A 21338-nucleotide genomic window follows, 5' to 3' on the forward strand; every position below is an offset into this window, starting at 1 on the left:
TGCTGCCTGACCCGCTGAGTTACTCCAGCACTCTGTATTATATATAACATTAAAAAAACACTTGGACAGGTACATGGATAGAATTTAGTTTAGTTTAGAGATACAGCGTGGAAACATGCCCTTTGGCTCACAGAGTGCCTGCCGATCATAGATCACCCGTACACTAGTTCTATCCCACACACACTAGGGACAATGTGCAGAAGCCATTTAACCTACAAATCTGCACGTCTTTGGAGTGCGGGAGGAAACCGGAGCACCCGGAGAAAACCCACGCAGGTCACGGGGAGAACGTACAAACTCCGTACAGACAGCGCCCGTAGTCAGGATCTGGCGCTGTAAGATCAGCAACTCTACCGCTGCGCCACCGTGCCACCATTTTGTATCTTCAAACCAAATTAAATATCTTGAATATTGGAGTTAAGTCCATGACGATGTGATATGGCAGAAAACATCATCAAATATTTTTCATCTTTTAAAAATAATGTTTGAAGAAAGACTTTAAAAAAAGTTTTTTAAGCTAATGGATAATCTTTTTTTTGTGGTCTCTTCTGCAGGATAATGACACTATGTGACAACAGCCCCTTAACTTAACGAGTTTGACATCGAGACAGCTGGTCCTGATGTTGACAGTAACCATGGGTAAGTTGATCGTTTTGTACTGTCTTGCTCCCAGGGTGTAGAGTTCATAAACTAGAGGGCACAGGCTGAAGGTGAGAGTGGAGAGATTTAAAAGGAAGTCAAAAGTAGACAAAAAATGCTGGAGAAACTCAGCGGGTGAGGCAGCATCTATGGAGAGCAGGAATAGGTGACGTTTCGGGTCGAGACCCTTCTTCAGACTGATGTGGGGGTGGGGGGTGGGTGGGGGGAAGAAAGGAAGAGGCGGAGACAGTGGGCTGTGGGAGAGCTGGGAAGGGGAGGGGAAGGAGGGAGAAAGCAGGGACTACCTGAAATTGGAGAAGTCAATGTTCATACCGCTGGGGTGTAAACTACCCAAGCAAAATATGAGGTGCTGCTCCTCCAATTTGCGGTGGGCCTCACTCTGGCCATGGAGGAGGCCCAGGACAGAGAGGTCGGATACGGAATGGGAGGGGGAGTTGAAGTGCTGAGCCACCGGGAGATCAGGTTGGTTATTGCGAACCGAGCGGTGGTGTTGGGCGAAAGATGTCAATATCACCAACAACTTCCCCTGGATCACCCATATTGAAGCATCGACCAAGAAAGCACACCAACGCCTCGACTTCCTTAGAAGGCTGAGGAAGATCGGCATGTCCCCAACAACTCTCACCAACTTCTACAGATGCACAATGGAAACCATTTTATCGGGATGCATCACAGCTCGGTTTGGGAACAGCTCCATCCAAGACCGCAAGAAATCACAGAGAATTGTGGACGCAGCCCAGACCATCACACACACACCAACCTCCCTTCTATTGACTCCATCTACACCTCACGCTGCCTCGGCAAGGCCAGCAGCATCATCAAGGACCAGTCGCACCCCGGCCACTCCCTCTTCTCCCCTCTCCCATTAGGCAAGAGGTACAGAAGTGTGAAAACGCACACCTCCAGATTCAGGGACAGTTTCTTCCCAGCTGTCATCAGGCAACTGAACCATCCTACCACAACTAGAGAGCAGTCCTGAACTACTATCTACCTCATTGGTGACCCTCGAACTATCCTGGATTGGACTTTACTGGCTTTACCTTGCACTAAACATTATTCCCTTATCATGTATCATCTACACACTGTAAATAGATTGATAGTAATCATGTATTGTCACATGTCCGTGGAACTCATTATGACAGACAGCTGGATGTTTTTAAGGCAGAAATAGATAAATTCTTGATTAGTTCGGGTGTCAAGGGTCATGGGTTGAAGGCAGGAGAATAGGGTTAGGAGTTATGGGGTTAGAATGGGGTTTGTAGGCTATATTTAAGAGGGAGTTAGATGTGGCCCTTGTGGCTAAAGGGATCAGGGGGTATGGAGAGAAGGCAGGTACGGTATACTGAGTTGGATGATCAGCCATTATCATATTGAATGGCGGTGCAGGCTCGAAGGGCCGAATGGCCTACTCCTGCACCTATTTTCGATGTATCTATGTATCTATCTAGGAGGGAGAGATAGATCAGCCATGATTGAATGCCGGTGTGGACTCGATGGGCCGAATGGCCTTATTCTGCTACTATTTAGAAACATAGAAACATAGACCATAGGTGCAGGAGTAGAGGCCATTCAGCCCTTCGAGCCTGCACCGCCATTCAATATGATCATGGCTGATCATCCAACTCAGTATCCCGTACCTGCCTTCTCTCCATACCCCCTGATCCCTTTAGCCACAAGGGCCACATCTAACTCCCTCTTAAATATAGCCAATGAACTGGCCTCAACTACCAATTTCTTGTGAACCTGTGTCTTTCTGCTGACTGGTCGGCACGCAACAAAAAGCTCTTCACTGTAACTTGGTACACGTGGTAATAAACTAAATGACCAACTGAGCATTGTGAAGAGGGATATATATATATATATACATACACAGATTGCATAATTTTCCATGACTGCCCTGCCACCGTTCCTTTGGGATGTCACTATCTGCAGACAAGGCTCCCACCGCCCACTCCAATGTGGATACAAGGAAGAATGTGGCCCCCCTCACTAATCCTACAGGATGCATCCACATTCCCACTTAGATAAACACGCCACTCTGAATAACACGGAGAGTGCTCTCGTCTGTGTGTCAACAGTTTACCGTTACTTCACTTTAACGAAAGGGGCGTCACGGTGGCGCAGCGGTAGAGTTACTGCCTTACAGCCTCACAGCGCCGGAGACCCGGGTTCCATCCTGACTACGGGTGCTGTCTGTACGGAGTTTGTACGTTCTCCCCGTGACCTGCGTGGGTTTTCTCCGGGTGCTCCGGTTTCCTCCCACACTCCAAAGACATAAAGGTTTGTAGGTTAATTGGTTTGGTATAAATGTAAATTGTCCCTAGTGTGTGTAGGACAGTGTTAGTGTGCGGGGATTGCTGGTCGGCACCGACTCAGTGGGCTGAAGGGCCTGTTTCCGCGCTGTATCTCTAAACTGAACTAAAGAAACAGACCACCCTGGTCACCTTCTGTACGTCCTCTTCTGCCAAGTTGAACTAGTCTCCCTCTGCCTGCAACTGATCCATCCACATCTATTCAACTAACCAAAGTTCTATAAATAGACAATAGACAATAGGTGCAGGAGTAGGCCATTCGGCCCTTCGAGCCAGCACCGCCATTCAATGTGATCCATCAATCAGTACCCCGTTCCTGCCTTCTCCCCATATCCCCTGACTCCGCTATCTTTAAGAGCCCTATCTAGCTCTCTCTTGAAAGTATCCAGAGAACCTGCCTCCATTGCCCTCTGAGGCAGAGAATTCCACAGGCTCACCACTCTCTGTGAGAAAAAGTGTTTCCTCGTCTCCGTTCTAAATGGCTTACCCCTTATTCCTAAACTGTGGCCCCTGGTCTGGACTCCCCCAACACCGGGAACATGTTTCCTGCCTCTAGCGTGTCCCTTAACAATCTTATATGTTTCAATGAGATCCCCTCTCATCCTTCTAAACTCCAGAGTGTACAAGCCCAGCCACTCCATTCTATCAGCATATGACAGTCCCGCCATCCCCGGAATTAACCTTGTAAACCTACGCTGCACTCCCTCAATAGCAAGAATGTCCTTCCTCAAATTAGGGGACCAAAACTGCACACAATACTGCAGGTGTGGTCTCACTAGGGCTACATCATGGATTCATGACTCTTGTACTCAATGCCCCACCTCTCAAGGCAAGCGTATCATTTGCCTTCTTTACCACTCCATCAACTTATGTTGCCACTTCAGTTTAGCTAATTGTCACGTGTACCGAGGTACAGTGAAAAGCTTTTGTTGCGCGCTAACCAGTCAGCGGAAAGACAATACATGATTACAATCGAGCCGTCCACAGTGTACAGATACATGATAAGGGAATAATGTTTAGTGCAAGGAAAAGCCAGCAAATCAATCAATCAAATCAAGAGGTCATTGGTTACATACACCATGATAGCAGGCCATTCGGCCCAACTCGTCTATGCTGTCGACAATGCTCCATCTACACTACACTGTCGACCATGCCCCCACCTGCCTGAGTTTGACTCATATCCCACTAAACCTTTCCTATCCATGTACCTGCCCAAGAGTCTTTTGAAAGTTGTTATAGTCCCAGCCTCATCATCTACGTCCTCTGGCAGCTCGTTCCATACACCCACCACCCTCTGGGTGACAAGGTTGCCCCTCAGGTTCCTATTAAATCTTCCCGATCTCACCTTAAACATCTGGTTGCAACAGTTTGGAAATGCTGCCATGGTGTAAGCACTCATAGAAACATAGACAATAGGTGCAGGAGTAGGCCATTCGGCCCTTCGAGCCAGCACCACCATTCAATGTGATCATGATTGATCATCCACAATCAGTATCCCGTTCCTGCCTTCTCCCCATATCCCTTGATTCCGTTAGCCCTAAGAGCTAAATCTAACTCTCTCTTGAAAACATCCAGTGAATTGGCCTCCACTGCCTTCTGTGGCAGAGAATTCCACCGATTCACAACTCTCTGGGTGAAAATTCACTCTGTACTAACTGCCATGCCGTTCACAGCTGGATGTTACTCACCCAACCTGCAAGGTTGATAAAAATGCTGGAGAAACTCAGCGGGTGAGGCAACATCTATGGAGCAAAGGAACAGGTGATGTTTTGGGTCGAGACCCTTCTTCAGCGATGGAATGAGTTTCCCCGGCATTTTTGTCTACCTTCGATTTTTCCAGCATCTGCAGTTCCTTCTTAAACACCCAACCTGCAAGTTCACCGGACTAGAGAGGAATGTTGCTGTTATTTAACCACTAAGTCAGCTTCTCCTGGAGATGAGGTGCATCCACTCCAACGTTTATCAGTGAATGATGAAGGACCACGCCCGCGAGCTCAGTTAGCAAACGCAAAGTTCACGGGCGTGGACTGACACGGGATCTGTGGGAGTGTGCAACAACCCAAGGTGTTCCGCAGGAGACAATAACAAAGACTCTGCAAAAACGGGCGCGGTGGCGCAGCGGTAGAGTTGCTGCCTTACAGCGAATGCAGCGCCGGAGACCCGTGTTCCATCCCGACTACGGGTGCTGTCTGTACGAAGTTTGCACGTTCTTCCCGTGACCTGCATGGGTTTTCTCCGGGATCTTCGGTTTCAATAGACTATAGACAATAGGTGCAGGAGTAGGCCATTCAGCCCTTCGAGCCAGCCCCGCCATTCAATGTGATAATGGCTGATCATCCACAATCAGTACCCAGTTCCTGCCTCCTCCCCTCTGAGTCACACTCCCACACTCCAAAGACGTACAGGTTTGTAGGTTAATTGGCTTGGTAAATGTAAAATTGCCCCTAGTGGGTGTAGGATAGTGTTAGTGTGCGGGGATTGTTGGTCGGCGCGGACCCGGTGGGCCGAAGGGCCTGTTTCCGTGCTGTATCTCTAAACTAAACTAAACAAAACTAAACTCTCACCAACTTCTACAGATGCGCCGTACAAAGCATTTTATCGGGATGCATCACAGCTTGGTTCGGGAACAGCTCCATCCAAGACCGCAAGATATTGCCACAAATTGTGGACTCAGCCCAGACCGTCACACAAACCAACCTCCCTTCCATTGACTCCATCTACACCTCACGCTGCCTCGGCAAGGCCAGCAGCATCATCAAGGACCAGTCCCTCTTCTCCCCTCTCCCATCGGGCAAGAGGTACAGAAGTGTGAAAACACACACCTCCAGATTCAGGGACAGTTTCTTCCCAGCTGTTATCAGGCAACTGAATCATCCCACCCCAACCAGAGAGCAGTCCTGAACTACTATCTACCTCATTGGTGACCCTTGGACTATCTTTAATTGGGCTTTATCTTGCACTAAACGTTATTCCCTTTATCCAGTATCTGTACATTGTGGACAACCTGATTGTAATCATGTGTTGTCTTTCTGCTGACTGGTTAGCACGCAACAAAAGCTTTTCACTGTACCTCGGTACACGTGACAATATACTAAACTAAACTAGTAGCTAGCGGATACACACAAAAAGCTGGAGTAACTCAGCGGGACAGGCAGCATCTCTGGAGAGAAGGAATGGGTGACGTTTTGGGTGGAGGCCCTTCTTCAGACTGAGACTTGCGCTGTTGCGCGCTGCATGTTTATTGTGTACACGCTGCTGCTACAGCTGTGCATTGGTTGCATGTTCCAGAGGATATTGGTCTATCTGCTGGGGATTAATTAATTATCTTGTTGCCTCTCTTGCTTGGCAGATGAGCAGGAAGCCCTGAACTCCATCATGAAAGACTTGGCCGCTCTGGGCAAGGGCCGGAAGTTGCTGGATTACGACATCGAGAATAAACAGGTCAGATTCACTCACAAGGAGACGGACAGCATTTAAACACAGCTGGGGAAACAGGCCCTTCGGCCCAACTCACCCATGCTGACCAAGATACCCCATTTCAGTGGTGTCAGGGGTTATGGGGAGAAGATAGAGAGAGCGATAGATCAGCCATGATTGAATGGCGGAGTAGACATGATGGGGCGAACACCCTAATTCTGCTTCGATCACATACGACCTGTCATTATTTATTCTAGTCCTTTTTTGACAATATCCCTCTAGAACTTTTCTATCCATGCACCTGTCCATGAATCTTTTAAATGTTATATTATTTTACCCGCCTCGTATATCGTTAGTTTAGTTTAGAGATACAGCGCGGAAACAGGCCCTTTGGCCCACCGGGTCCGCACCGACCAGCGATCCCCGCACACGAACACTATCCTACTCCCACTAGGGACAATTTTTACATTTACCAAGCCAATTAACATACAAACCCGCATGTCTTTGGAGTGTGGCGGGAAACCGGAGCGCCCGGGGAAAACCCACGCAGGCCACGGGGAGAAGGTATAAACTCCGTACAGACAGCACCCGTAGTCGGGATGGAACCTGGGTCTCTGCCGCTGTGAGGCAGCAACTCTACCGCTGCGCCACCATGACCGCCCATATCTCCTTTAGACAATAGGTGCAGGAGGAGGCCATTCGGCCCTTCGAGCCAGCACCGCCATTCAATGTGATCATGGCTGATCATCCCCAATCCTGCCTTCTCCCCATATCCCCTGACTCCGCTATCTTTAAGAGCCCTATCTAGCTCTCTCTTGAAAGCATCCAGAGAACCGGCCTCCACCGCCCTCTGAGGCAGAGAATTCCACAGACTCACCACTCTCTGTGAGAAAAAGTGTTTCCTCATCTCCGTCCATGAGACATTAGAGATACAGTGTGGAAACAGGCCCTTCAGTACACTGACCAGCGATCCCCGCACACTAACGTTATCCAATCAATGACAAGGGACGTCAGGGACAGTATAAAAATTAAAGAGAAGAAGTACAACGTAGCAAAGATGAGCGGGAAGCAAGAGGATTGGGTAATGTTTAAAGAACAACAGAAGATAACCAAAAAGACAATACGGGGAGAAAAGATGAGGTACGAAGGTAAGCTAGCCAAGAATATAAAGCAGGATAGTAAAAGCTTCGTTAGGTATGTGAAGAGGAAAAAATTAGTTAAGACCAAAGTTGGACCCTTGAAGACTGAAACAGATGAATTTATTATGGGGAACAAGGAAATGGCGGATGAGTTGAACAGGTACTTTGGATCTGTCTTCACTAAGGAGGACACAAACAATCTTCCTGATGTACTAGTGGCCAGAGGATCTGGGGTGACGGAGGAACTGAAGGAAATCCACATTAGGCAGGAAATGGTGTTGGGTAGACTGATGGGACTGAAGGCTGATAAATCCCCAGGGCCTGATGGTCTGCATCCCAGGGTACTTAAGGAAGTGGCTCTAGAAATCGTGGACGCATTGGTGATCATTTTCCATTGTTATATAGATTCAGGATCAGTTCCTGTGGATTGGACGGTAGCTAATGTTATCCCACTTTTTAAGAAAGGCGGGAGAGAGAAAACAGGGAATTATAGACCAGTTAGCCTGACACCGGTGGTGGGGAAGTTGCTGGAGTCAATTATAAAATATGAGATAGCTGAACATTTGGATAGAGTAACAGGATCGGTCCGAGTCAGCATGGATTTATGAAGGGGAAATCATGCTTGCCTAATCTTCTGGAATTTTTTGAGGATGTAACTAGGAAAATGGACAAGGGAGAGTCAGTGGATGTAGTGTACCTGGACTTTCATAAATCATTCGATAAGGTCCCACATAGGAGATTAGTGGGCAAAATTAGGGCACATGGTATTGGGGGTAGAGTGCTGACATGGATAGAGAAGTGGTTGGCAGACAGGAAACAAAGAGTAGGGATTAACGGGCCCCTTTCAGAATGGCAGGCAGTGACTAGTGGGGTACCGCAAGGCTCGGTGCTGGGACCGCAGCTATTTACAATATACATCAATGATTTAGATGAAGGGATTAAAAGTAACATTAGCAAATTTGCAGATGACACAAAGCTGGGTGGCAGTGTGAACTGTGAGGAGGATGCTATGAGAATGCAGGGTGACTTGGACAGGTTGGGGGAGTGGGCAGATGCAAGGCAGATGAGGTTTAATGCGGATAAATGTGAGGTTATCCACTTTGGTAGCAAAAACAGGAAGGCAGATTATTATCTAAATGGCGTCAAGTTGGGAAAAGGGGAAGTACAACGGGATCTGGGGGTCCTTATTCATCAGTCTATGAAAGTAAGCATGCAGGTACAGCAGGCAGTGAAGAAAGCCAATGGCATGTTGGCCTTTATAACAAGAGGAATCAAATATAGGAGCAAAGAGGTCCTTCTGCAGTTGTACAGAGCCCTAGTGAGACCACACCTGGAGTATTGTGTGCAGTTTTGGTCCCCTAATTTGAGGAAGGACATTCTTGCTATTGAGGGAGTGCAGCGTAGGTTCACCAGGTTAATTCTCGGGATGGCGGGACTGTCATATGCTGAGAGAATGGAGCGGCTGGGCTTGTATACTCTGTAATTTAGAAGGATGAGAGGAGATCTTATTGAAACATATAAGATTATTAAGGGCTTGGGCACGCTAGAGGCAGGAAACATGATCCCGATGTTGGGGGAGTCTAGAACCAGGGGCCACAGTTTAAGAATAAGGGGTAAGCCATTTAGAACGGAGGTGAGGCAACTTTTTCTCACAGAGAGTGGTGAGTCTGTGGAATTCTCTGCCTCAGAGGGCGGTGGAGGCCGGTTCTCTGGATGCTTTCAAGAGAGAGCTAGATAGAGCTCTTAAAGATAGGGGATCTTTAAATCAGGGGATATGGGGAGAAGGCAGGAACGGGGTACTGATTGTGGATGATCAGCCATGATCACATTGAATGGCAGTGCTGGCTCGAAGGGCCGACTGGCCTACTCCTGCACCTATTGTCTATTGTCAAACAAGCACAGTTCATGGTCCATTCTCAGTACCTTGACTTCCACAGGAGTCTGGAACTGATGCGCTACAATGCTGAGAACTATATTCTGCACTCTGTATCTTCCCCTTTGCACAACCGGTTGTACTGGAGTTGGACTGGATTGTATTTATGTGTAGTGTTATCTGATCTGATTGGACATCGTGCAAAACAAAAATGTTCCCCGTAGCACGTTACACGTGACAATAATAAACCTGAACATAAACTTAAATAGCAGGAAACAAAGAATGGCTTCACACACCACACTCCCCACCATTGTAGATGTGGCCCAGTCCCACACACACCACACTCCCCACCTTTGTAGATGTAGCCCAGTCCCACACACACCACCACTCCCCACCATTGTAGATGTAGCCCAGTCCATCACACACACCACACTCCCCACCATTGTAGATGTAGCCCAGTCCCACACACACCACACTCCCCACCTTTGTAGATGTAGCCCAGTCCCACACACACCAAACTCCCCACCATTGTAGATGTAGCCCAGTCCCACACACACCACACTCCCCACCATTGTAGATGTAGCCCAGTCCCACACACACCACACTCCCCACCATTGTAGATGTAGCCCAGTCCCACACAGACCACACTCCCCACCATTGTAGATGTAGCCCAGTCCCACACACACCACACTCCCCACCATTGTAGATGTAGCCCAGTCCCACACACACCACACTCCCCACCATTGTAGATGTAGCCCAGTCCCACACACACCACACTCCCCACCATTGTAGATGTAGCCCAGTCCATCACACACACCACACTTGAAAGCGCGCACCACCAGACTCAGGAACAGCTTCTTCCCCTCTGTTATCAGGCTTCTGAACGGCCCTTCCATAAGCTAGGGTCCTGTCCGATTCACCGCTGCTTGGATACCGTCAGACTCCATCTACACCTCACGCTGCCTCAGACAAGTAACCAATATAATCAAAGACTTGTCCCAGTCCCACCCTGGTCATTCCTTCTTCTTCTTCGTCACTGTCCTGGTAGAGTTGCTGCCTCACAGCGCCAGAGACCTAGATACCATCCTGACTGCGGGTGCTGTCTGTACGGAGTTTGCACGTTCTCCCCGTGACCTGCGTGGCTTTTCTCCGGGCCCTCCGGTTTCCTCCCACACTCCAAAGACGCACAAGTTTGCAGGTTAATTGGCTTGGTGTAAATGTACCTTGTCCCCTAGTGTGTGTAGGATAGTGTTCGTGTGCGGGGATCGCTGGTCGGTGCGGACTCTGTGGGCCGAAGGGCCTGTTTCCGCGCTGTATCTCTAAACTAACCGCCCTTCCCTCTCGGTACCGCTGCCGTTCACAGTCACTCATAACATTCCACTGTTATCAGTGGACTCTGGCAGTGGTTGCAGGGATGGTATGTCCTGCTTCACAGTATTATTTATCTCTGACTTTTATTTTGAAGAGCAACCAAGACACTTTCCCAGTTTCAGAAATAGTTTCCTATGGAAAAAAATACCGCCTTTAAAAATATTTTATCTTTGTTTCGGAGCAAAGTTTTCCATCAGTATTGACAGGTCAGGGGAGGGAGGGAGAGAGGGAGAGGGGGAGAGAGAGAGAGAGGGAGGGGGTGAGAGAGAGAGGGGGGGAGAGGGATGGAGAGGGAGGGAGAGAGAGAGAGAGGGATGGAGGGGAGGTGGGAGAGGGAGAGAGAGAGGGAAGGAGGGAGGGAGAGTTATAGAGAGGGGGAGGGAGGGGGAGGGGGAGAGGGAGGGAGGGAGAGAGTGGCCTCGTTTTTACAGTTTCCTAATTCTTCCTTTATCTTTCATCCCGTGAGGAAAGAGGTTTCATGAATTTTTATTTTAATGTTTAGTTTTTAGTTTAGAGATACAGCGCGGAAACAGGCCCTTCGGCCCACCGGGTCCGCGCCGTCCAGCGACCCCCGCACGCTAACACCATCCTACACACACTCGGGACTATTTACAATTTTACAGAAGCCAATTAACCTACAAACATGTACGTCTTTTGAGTGTGGGAGGAAACCGGAGCATCAGGGGAAAAAAACCCCACGCAGGTCACGGGGAGAACGTACAAACTCCGTACAGACAGCACCCGTAGTCAGGATTGAACCCGGGTCTCTGGCGCTGTGAGGCAGCAACTCTAGCGCTGCGCCACCGTGCCGCCCAAATGCAAAGCCCGTGCTCAATGTCTCCTGTAAAGTTGCGGACACTCGCAATGATTCCGGGTCTAATACTCTCTCCCGAGTCAGGTTCAGTAAACCACTGGGTCGAACACTGGAGTCCAAACCCTCCTTTATATGTATACAACACGGCGTGGCTGGTCTCGGACCCACTCACTCGAGCCCTCAGCAGCCTGGTGTAAACAGAACAGAAGGAAAGACAACCGACAAAAGCCCCAACGAAACGATCGCCCTTTTAGACCCCTTCACAGCCGCAGGGAAAACTAACGGCGCGAATGTACAGGGGGAGGCAACCCCGACAAACCAATCACGGCGTCTATTCCGTACGGCACAGTAGCAACTTATTCGGTGATGTCGCCCCTCTGGACCAATCACAGATACCGGCGGGAAGATACACAAACAAAGTAGGAACATAAATCCCCCCTAAACCAATCACAGACACGGGACAGACTTACTGGCAACAGATGGGTCACATGGGCAGAAGCTTCCTGGAGCTTCTTCAGCGGTCCAAACTTCGTGGCGGCAGGTGGGTCACATGGATCTCCAGCACCCGTGCAGTGTATTATTGACAATAGACAATAGGTGCAGGAGTAGGCCATTCGGCCCATCGTGCCAGCACCGTCATTCAATGTGATCATGGCTGATCATCCCCAATCAGTACCCCAATTCCTGCCTTCTCCCCATATCCCCTGACTCCGCTATTGTTAAGAGCCCTGTCTAGTTCTCTCTTGAAAGCATCCAGACAACCGCCCTCTGAGGCAGAGAATTCCACAGACTCACAACTCTCTGTGAGAAAAAGTGTTTCCTCGTCTCCGTTCTAAATGGCTTACCCCTTATTCTTAAACTGTGGCCCCTGGTTCTGGACTCCCCCGACATCAGGAACATGTTTCCTGCCTCTAGCGTGTCCAAACCCTTAACAATCTTATATGTTTCAATAAGATTGCCTCTCATCCTTCTAAACTCCAGAGTGTACAAGCCCAGCTGCTCCATTCTCTCAGCATATGACAGTCCCGGCATCCCGGGAATTAACCTGGTAAACCTACGCTGCACTCCCTCAATAGCAAGAATGTCCTTCCTCAAATTAGGGGACCATAAACTGCACACAATACTCCAGGTGTGGTCTCACTAGGGCCCTGTACAACTGCAGAAGGACCTCTTTGCTCCTACGCAGTTGAGACAGGTGGGTCACATGGGCAGAAGCTTCCTGGAGCTTCTAACTTTTTCACACAAAGAGTTGTGAGTCTGTGGAATTCTCTGCCTCAAAGGGCGGTGGAGGCAGGTTCTCTGGACACTTTCAAGAGAGAGCTAGATAGGGCTCTTAAAAATAGTGGAGTCAGGGGATATGGGGAGAAGGCAGGAACGGGGTACTGATTGGGGATGATCAGCCATGATCACATTGAATGGTGGTGTTGGCTCGAAGGGCCGAATGGCCTCCTCCTGCACCTATTGTCACCTTCCCCAAGCTAATAACGATCTATTCTACATTCTCCTTGAGTATCATCACCTCCGGATATTTTTAAGGCGGAGGCTAGCAGATTCTTGATTAGTGCGGGTGTCAGGGGTTGTGGGGAGAAGGCAGGAGAATGGGGATAGGAGGGAGAGATAGATCAGCCACGATTGAAGGGCAGACTAGACTCGATGGGCCAAATGGCCTAATTCTGCTCCTATCCCTTATGAACACGAATATATAATGTGAAAAGCAGTTGTCCCAACACTGACCTCAGCGGATCACCGCTAGTCACTTTTTTCTATGAATCTATTAATCATTTCTCGATCTTTTCAGGAGGTGAGGATCAAATTTGAACACAATGGAGAAAAACGGTAAGATACACTTCTAAATTATTTTGCAATTAATTCTTTCAATGTCTTTCAAAATGACTGACAAGGGATCCATGTTGAAGGGCTATTAATTTCAACCATTTTAAGGCAGCATCTGTGGAGAACATGGATAGGTGACGTTTCACAGAGTGCTGGAGTAACTCAGCGGGTCAGGCAGTATCTGTGGAGAACATGGATAGGTGACGTTTCACAGAGTGCTGGAGTAACTCAGCGGGTCAGGCAGCATCTGTGGAGAACATGGATAGGTGACGTTTCACAGAGTGCTGGAGTAACTCAGCGGGTCAGGCAGTATCTGTGGAGAACATGGATAGGTGACGTTTCACAGAGTGCTGGAGTAACTCAGCGGGTCAGGCAGCATCTGTGGAGAACATGGATAGGTGACGTTTCACAGAGTGCTGGAGTAACTCAGCGGGTCAGGCAGTATCTGTGGAGAGAAGGAATGGGTCGAGACCCTTCTTCAGACTCGGGGGTGTTAATTCAAACTTGCATCCCTGCACTAGAAGGAGATAGTCAGACAGAGGGAGAGATAGATCAGCCATGATTGAATGGCGGTGTAGACTCGATGGGCTGAATGGCCTAATTCTGCTCCTATCATTTATGAACTAATGTGTTGTTTACAGAATCATGCAATTCTGCAGTCCGGTGAAGATGAAGGACATCCAACAGAAGGTGAAAGATGCCTTTGGGCAGCAGTTGGACTTACACTTCATTAACAACGAGGTATGCCTGCTGTAAATACTCCACATGAGTAGTTAGTGATCAGTGTCAAACATTACACCCAGAGTCACTGGTGAAGCCTTATCACTTAATATCAACGATGTCCAACCATCCAGAGTGTTTATGCTCATATGTATCAAAATATATATGTTCCATAGACATAAACCCTTGATTAGTACGGGTGTCAGGGGTTACGGGGAGGAGGCAGGAGAATGGGGCTAGGAGGGAGAGATAGATCAGCCGTGATTGAATGGAGGAGTAGACTTGATGGGCCGAATGGCCTAATTCTGACCCTATCACTTAAGACCTCATGATATTATGACCCCTTCTGTTAGAAGAGATGGAAGAATGGAATGTTGGCACTGTGGTGGGTGGGGGGAGGGAGGGGGGGTGTGAGGGAGGGGATGAGTGGGGGGGGGGGGGGTAGATGAGGGGGGGAAATGAGGGGGGTAGAATGAGGGGAGGGGGAATGAGGGAAATAAGGGGGGGGTTGAATGGGGGGGAATGAGGGAAAATAAGGGGGGGTTGAATGGAGGGGAATGGGGGGGGGGATGAGGGAAAATGAAGGGGGGGTTGAATGGGGGGGGAGTTAGAATGAGGGGGGGGTAGAATGAGGGGGGGGGATGAGGGGGGAGATGGGGGGTGCGTGAAGAGGGAGTGGGGGGCGGGATGAGGGAGGGGATGAGAAGGGGCGTGAAATGGGGGGGGGGAAATGGGGGGGAATGAGGGAAAATGAGGGGGGGGGGTAGAATGAGGGGGGGGGGATGAGGGGGAGAATGAGGGAGGGGGAATGATGAAGGGGGAACCTCATTGATACGTACCGAATAGTGAAAGGCTTGGATAGAGTGGTTGTGTGTCTCTGAAATGTCTCTGTAAATCAAACGTGCATGTGTTTGAAGTTATGGATTAGTGTGGACATCCTCTGAGCTGTGTTTGTTTGTTTGACGGTGGGTGTTTGTAAATTGTTGAGCAGGTTCGCACCCACTTGCGATGCCAGAATGAGCTGGACGCTGCCATTGAGCACTTGGACCCAAACTCCAGTCTGAAAACCTTGAGGATTTTGCTCCTGCCTCGGAAGACCACCCACGTGAGTCCGTCAACATGCTGTCTCATCGGTTAGACTTAATTCATACGTTCACAAGTTGTAGGAGCAGAATTAGGCCATTCGGCCCATCAAGTCTACTCCCCCATTCAATCACGGCCGATCCATCTCTCTCTCCTAACCCCATTCTCCTGCCTTCTCCCCATAACCCCTGACACCAGCACTAATCAAGAATCTATCTATTTGGGACGACAGATGGCACAATGGGCTAAGTGTTCGGCTGGCAACCGGAAGGTAGCCGGTTCGAATCTCGCTTGGAGTGCATACTGTCGTTGTGTCCTTGGGCAAGACACTTCACCCACCTTTGCCTGTGTGTGAATGTGTGTGAGTGATTGGTGGTGGTCGGAGGGTCCGTAGGCGCAGATTGGCAGCCACGCTTCCGTCAGTCTGCCCCAGGGCAGCTGTGGCTACAGAAGTAGCTTACCACCACCGAGTGTGACTGAGGAGTGAATGAATAATGCGATGTAAAGCGCCTTGAGTATTAGAAAGGCGCTATATAAATCCCATCCATTATTATTATTATTATCTATCACTGCCTTAAATATATCAACTGACTTGTGGCCTCCACAGCCCTCTGTGGCAATGGATTCCACAGATTCACCGCCCTCTGACTAAATAAATTCCTCCTCATCTCCTTCCTAAAGGAATGTCCTTTAATTCTGTCCTCTAGTCCTAGACTCTCCCACCAGTGGAAACATCCTCTCCACATCCACTCTATCCAGGCCTTTCACTATTCGGTAAGTGTCGATGACGTACCCCCTCATCCTTCTAAACTCCAGCGAGTTCAGGCCCGGTGCCGACATTCCATCTTGTCTAACAGAAGCAGTCACGGTGGCCCAGCGGGTAGAGTTGCTGCCTTACAGCGAATGCAGCGCCGGAGACCCCGGGTTCCACCCCGACTATGGGTGCTGTCTGTACGGAGTTTGCACGTTCTCCCCGTGACCTGCGTAGGTTTTCTCTGAGATCTTCAGTCTCCTCCCACATTTCAAATACGTACAGGTTTGTAGGTTAATTGGCTTGGTAAATGTAAAAATTGTCCCCAGTGTGTGTGGGATGGTGTTAGTGTGCGGGGATCGCTGGTCGGCGCGGATCCGATGGGCCGAAGGGCCTGTTTCCGTGCTGTATCTCTAAATTAAACTAAAAAGTGATTGGAGCAGAATTAAGCCATTTGGCCCATCTAGTCCACTCCGCCATCATGGCTGATCTATCTCTCCCTCATAACCCCATTCTCCTGCCTTCTCCCCATAACCTCCGACACCCGTACTGATCAAGAATCTATCTATCTCTGCCTTAAATATATCCACTAATCGGCCTGGAGTTGGCAAGATGGTAGTTCCTCCAGGGATGCTGTCCTGTTTTGAAGCATGAGGGGGTGGCACGGTGGCGCAGCGGGTAGAGCTGCTGCCTCACAGCGGCAGAGACCCGGGTTCGATCCTGACTACGGGTGCTGTCTGTACGGAGTTTGTACGTTCTCCCCGTGACCTGCGTGGGTTTTCTCCGGGTGCTCCGGTTTCCTCCCACACTCCAAAGACGTACATACAGGCTTATAGGTTTATTTGGCTTCAGTTTAAAAAAAACATGTAAATTTTTCCCATAGTGCTAGTGTATGGGGCGATCGCTGGTTTACCTCACTAGGCTGATCTCTCCCTCCTAATCCCATTTTCCTGCCCTCTCCCCATAATCAAGAATTTGTCTATCCACTAAAAATATCCACTGACTTGGCCTCCACAATCTTGTGGCAATGAGTTCCGCAGATTACCGTATTTCCCAGCGATGAAGACGCTATATTTTACCCTAAAATATGGCCTGAAAATGTACCTGCCTCTTGGAGGCCGAAGGTTAGATTGTTAGCCAAGAAAGAGAGACTTGGCTATCCCTCAGTACAGCAGCTGTAAAAGGACAGCACCGCTAGGGAAAGTTCATTCCACAGCGTGTTTCGGAGTCGGGCCCGGGCCAGCACGGCTGGGCCTCCAGGGGTAAAGTTGCGGGGAGGGCAGGAGCGTTGAGAAGGAGGGGGTCGGGGATCATGCCAGCAATTCGCTCAGTAGCTCCGGCGACCTGGGCATTACAGCTAGTCGCAAGGCTCAAAACAGGGGTGCGTCTTCGACGCAGGTGCGTCTCCATTGCCGAGAAATACGGTAAATACCCTCTGACTCGAGAAGTTCATAGAAACATAGAAAATAGGTGCAGGAGGCCATTCGGCCCTTCGAGCCAGCACCGCCATTCATTATGATCATGGCTGATCGTCCCCAATCAATAACCCGTGCCTGCCTTCTCCCCATATCCCTTGACTCCACTAGCCCCTAGAGCTCTATCTAACTCTCTCTTAAATCCATCCAGTGACTTGGCCTCCACTGCCCTCTGTGGCAGGGAATTCCACAAATTCACAACTCTCTGGGTGAAAAAGTTTTTTCTCACCTCAGTCTTAAATGGCCCCCCCTTTATTCTAAGACTGTGGCCCCTGGTTCTGGACTCGCCCAACATTGGGAACATTTTTCCTGCATCTAGCTTGTCCGGTCCTTTTATAATTTTATCTATATCTGTAAGATCCCCCCTCATCCTAAACTCCAGTGAATACAAGAGTCTCAAAGAGTACCCACATCCATCTCGCATTTGCAAACCTTAATATAGTTTCTTCTCTCTGTAATTCTGGCAGGAGAAGCTGCCTGAGATTCGGATGAGCAAGTCTATGGGAGACCTACTGGGATCGTCGTACAACGGCAATGAACGCCATCGCAAGCTGTCGACTGGTGAGACCCCTGTGATATTTATATAAAAGATAGACACAAAATGCTGGAGTAACTCAGCGGGACAGGCAGCATCTCTGGAGGGAAGGAATGGGTGATGTTTTGGATCGGACTGAGAGTCAGGAGAGAGGGAGAGACAAAGATAACGAAGAATACGGTGTGAAAACGACAGATCAAAGCAGACAATGCTGAAATATGCAGAATGGGCAGGTGGGGGGGGGGGGGGGGGAGTGTGGGGACAGGTACATGGATAGGACAAGTTTAGAGGGATATGGGCCAAATGTGGGCAGGTGGAACTAATGTAGATGGGGCAGGTTGGTCAGCATGGGCAAGTTGGGCTGAAGGGCCTTTAGCATGCTGTTTCACTCTGTGTGTCGGGCAGGCTAGGAGTGCAGGAGGCAGGACTGGTCAACGGTGGATTAGTGCGGGTGTCGGAGGTTATGGGGAGAAGGCAGGAGAATGGGGATAGGAGGGAGAGATAGACCAGCTGTGATTGAATGGCGTAGACTTGATGGGCCGAATGGCCTGATTCTGTTCCTATCACATGAATGTATGACGTTGTTCTGTGCAGGCTGGGGCTCGATGCCTTGGAGTTTCTGAGCCGCGAGGGTCTATAATCCTTGTTGTGTTGTGCTTGCCGCAGGTTCGCTGCAGAATGGTCGCAGTTCCCCTCCCCCCGGGAGCGTACCTGAGGGTCAGCAGCAGTTTGTCCGGCAAGGGTCATTCACCAGCATCCACAGCGAGGGCGAGTTCATCCCCGAGACGCTGGGACTAAACGTGAGCCGTCCCTCCACACTGACCGAGCTCCGGACTGTGCCGAGCCCAGCCGACACCGCGTTGATCCCCGACCCCGCGCTGATCCCCGACCCCTCGCTGACCCTGCGCTGACCTCCGACCCCGCGCTGACCCCGACCCCGCGCTGACCCCCGACCCCTCGCTGACCCCCGACCCCTCGCTGACCCCCGACCCCTCGCTGACCCCCGACCCCGCGCAGACCCCCGACCCCTAGCTGACCCCTGACCCCTCGCTGACCCCTGACCCCTCGCTGACCCCTGACCCCTCGCTGACCCCCGACCCCTCGCTGACCCCCGACCCCTGATGATGTCACAGAGAGGAGGGATTTCCTTAGTCAGAGGGTGGTGAATCTGCGGTAGAGTTGCTGCCTCACAGCGCCAGAGGCCCATGTTCGATCCCAACTGCGGGCGCTGTCTCTACGGAGTTTGCACGTTCTCCCCGTGACCTGCGTGGGTTTCCTCCCACACGCCAAAGACGTACAGGTTTGTAGGTTAATCGGCTTGCTTAAAATTGTCCCCAGTGTGTGCAGGGTAGTGTTAGTGTGCGGGGATCGCTGGTCGGCGCGGGCTTGATGGGCCGAAGGGCCTGTTTCCGCGCTGTATCCCTAGGAGTTGCAGACATTTCCCGTTGACCTGAAGGTGCGTTTGTTCCCGTCGGTGTTGAACCTGATGCTGAAGCTGAGGGTTTGCTGTTGTTTCTGGTTACAGATCCACGACCCCTACAGCAGTGCTGAAGCCTCACTGTCTGGAAGCTGCCAATCGCTGGATAGATCAATAGACAGGTAGGCGAGAGGTACAGAGCATGGAAACGTGGCGAATCTGTGGAATCCACTGTCACAGACAGCCGTGGAAACTGTTTGGATGTTTCCACCAGTGGGAGAGTCTAGGACTAGAGGTCACAACCTCAGAATTAAAGGACGTTGTTTTCGGAAGGAGATGCGGCGAAATTTCTTTAGTCAGAGGGTGTTGAATCTGTGGAATCCTCTGGCACAGACGGCTGTGGAGGCCACATCAGTGGATATATTTAAGGCAGATTCTTGATTAGTACGGATGTCAGGGGTTATGGGGAGAAGACAGGAGAATGGGGTTAGGAGGGAGAGATAGATCAGCCATGATTGAATGGCTTGGACCGAATTTCCTAACACTTATGATCTTACGATCTAAGCGCACACCTTCAGATTCAGTTTCAGTTCAGGTTAGTTTATTGTCACGTGTACCGAGGTACAGTGAAAAGCTTTTGTTGCGCGCTAACCAGTCAGCGGAAAGACAATACATGATTACAATCGATCCATCCACAATGTACAGATACATGATAAGGGTATAACGTTTAGTGCAAGGTAAAGCCAGCAAAGTCCGATCAAGGATAGTCCGAGGGTCACCAATGAGGTAGATAGTAGTTCAGGACCGCTCTCTGGTTGTGGTAGGATGGTTCAGTTGCCTGATAACAGCTGGGAAGAAACTGTCCCTGAATCTGGAGGTGTGCGTTTTCATATCGGGTATAGACAGTTTCTTCCCAGCTGTTATCAAGCAACTGAACCAGAATCTCACCGACTAGAGAGCGATCCTAACCTCCCATCTACCCAAGAAAGACAAATTGCTGGAGTAACTCAGCTGTTCAGGCAGCATCTCTGGAGGAAAAGGATGGGTGGCGTTTTGGGTCAGGATCCTTCTTCACCTGTCCCAACCCGGGTGCTGCCTGTGTGGAGTTTGCATGTTCTCCCCGTGACCGCGTGGGTTTCCTCCGGGTGCTCCAGTTTCCTCCCACATCCCAAAGACATGCGGGTTTGTAGGTTAATCGGCCCCTCTGTAAATTGCCCCGCTAGTGTGTAGGGAGTGGATGAGAAAGTGGGCTAACATAGAACTTGTGTGAACGGGTCGGCATGGACTCGGTGGGCCGAAGGGCCTGTTTTCATGCAATTCAATCAATGAATCAATCAAAGACTTTATTGTCATTCAAAAACACACCAACAAATGCAAGTCTGAACGAAATTTCATTGCATTTGGCTCACCGTGCCACATAAAATAACAAAAGGATAAAATAGATAAAAAGATAAAATAGATAATAGTGGCGGCACATTATATGGAATTCAAGAGTCTGATGGCTCGGGGGGAAGAAGCTGTTGCAAAACCTGGCAGTTCTGCTCCTTATACTGCGATACCTTTTACCCGAGGGCAGCAGAGTGAACAAGTAAAGGGGAGATGCAACGAGACCTGGGTGTCATGATACACCAGTCATTGAAAGTAGGCATGCAGGTGCAGCAGGCAGTGAAGAAAGCCAATGGTATGTTAGCATTCATAGTAAAAGGATTTGAGTATAGGAGCAGGGAGGTTCTACTGCAGTTGTACAGGGTCTTGGTGAGACCACACCTGGAGTATTGCGTACAGTTTTGGTCTCCTAATCTGAGGAAAGACATTCTTGCCATAGAGGGGGTACAGAGAAGGTTCACCAGGCTGATTCCTGGGATGTCAGGACTTTCATATGAAGAAAGACTGGATAGACTCGACTTGTACTCGCTAGAATTTAGAAGATTGAGGGGG

General features: G+C 49.7%; 1 protein-coding gene across 1 annotated transcript in view; it reads left to right on the top strand.

Moving 5' to 3' along the window:
• The first annotated feature begins 538 nt into the window (after positions 1-538).
• LOC116972611 (mitogen-activated protein kinase kinase kinase 3-like) overlaps positions 539-21338 on the top strand; it is a 46347-nt gene continuing 25547 nt past the window's right edge. The window contains exons 1-9 of the mRNA XM_033020426.1: positions 539-639; positions 6322-6413; positions 13385-13422; positions 14061-14160; positions 15131-15272; positions 17372-17397; positions 17916-18009; positions 18650-18783; positions 19509-19582. Of these exons, the coding sequence (XP_032876317.1) occupies positions 621-639; positions 6322-6413; positions 13385-13422; positions 14061-14160; positions 15131-15272; positions 17372-17397; positions 17916-18009; positions 18650-18783; positions 19509-19582 (719 nt within the window). The 5' untranslated portion in view covers positions 539-620. The remainder of the gene's footprint in view (positions 640-6321; positions 6414-13384; positions 13423-14060; positions 14161-15130; positions 15273-17371; positions 17398-17915; positions 18010-18649; positions 18784-19508; positions 19583-21338) is intronic.

The sequence above is a fragment of the Amblyraja radiata genome, chromosome 4, assembly GCF_010909765.2.
Source record: "Amblyraja radiata isolate CabotCenter1 chromosome 4, sAmbRad1.1.pri, whole genome shotgun sequence".
Taxonomy (NCBI): domain Eukaryota; kingdom Metazoa; phylum Chordata; class Chondrichthyes; order Rajiformes; family Rajidae; genus Amblyraja; species Amblyraja radiata.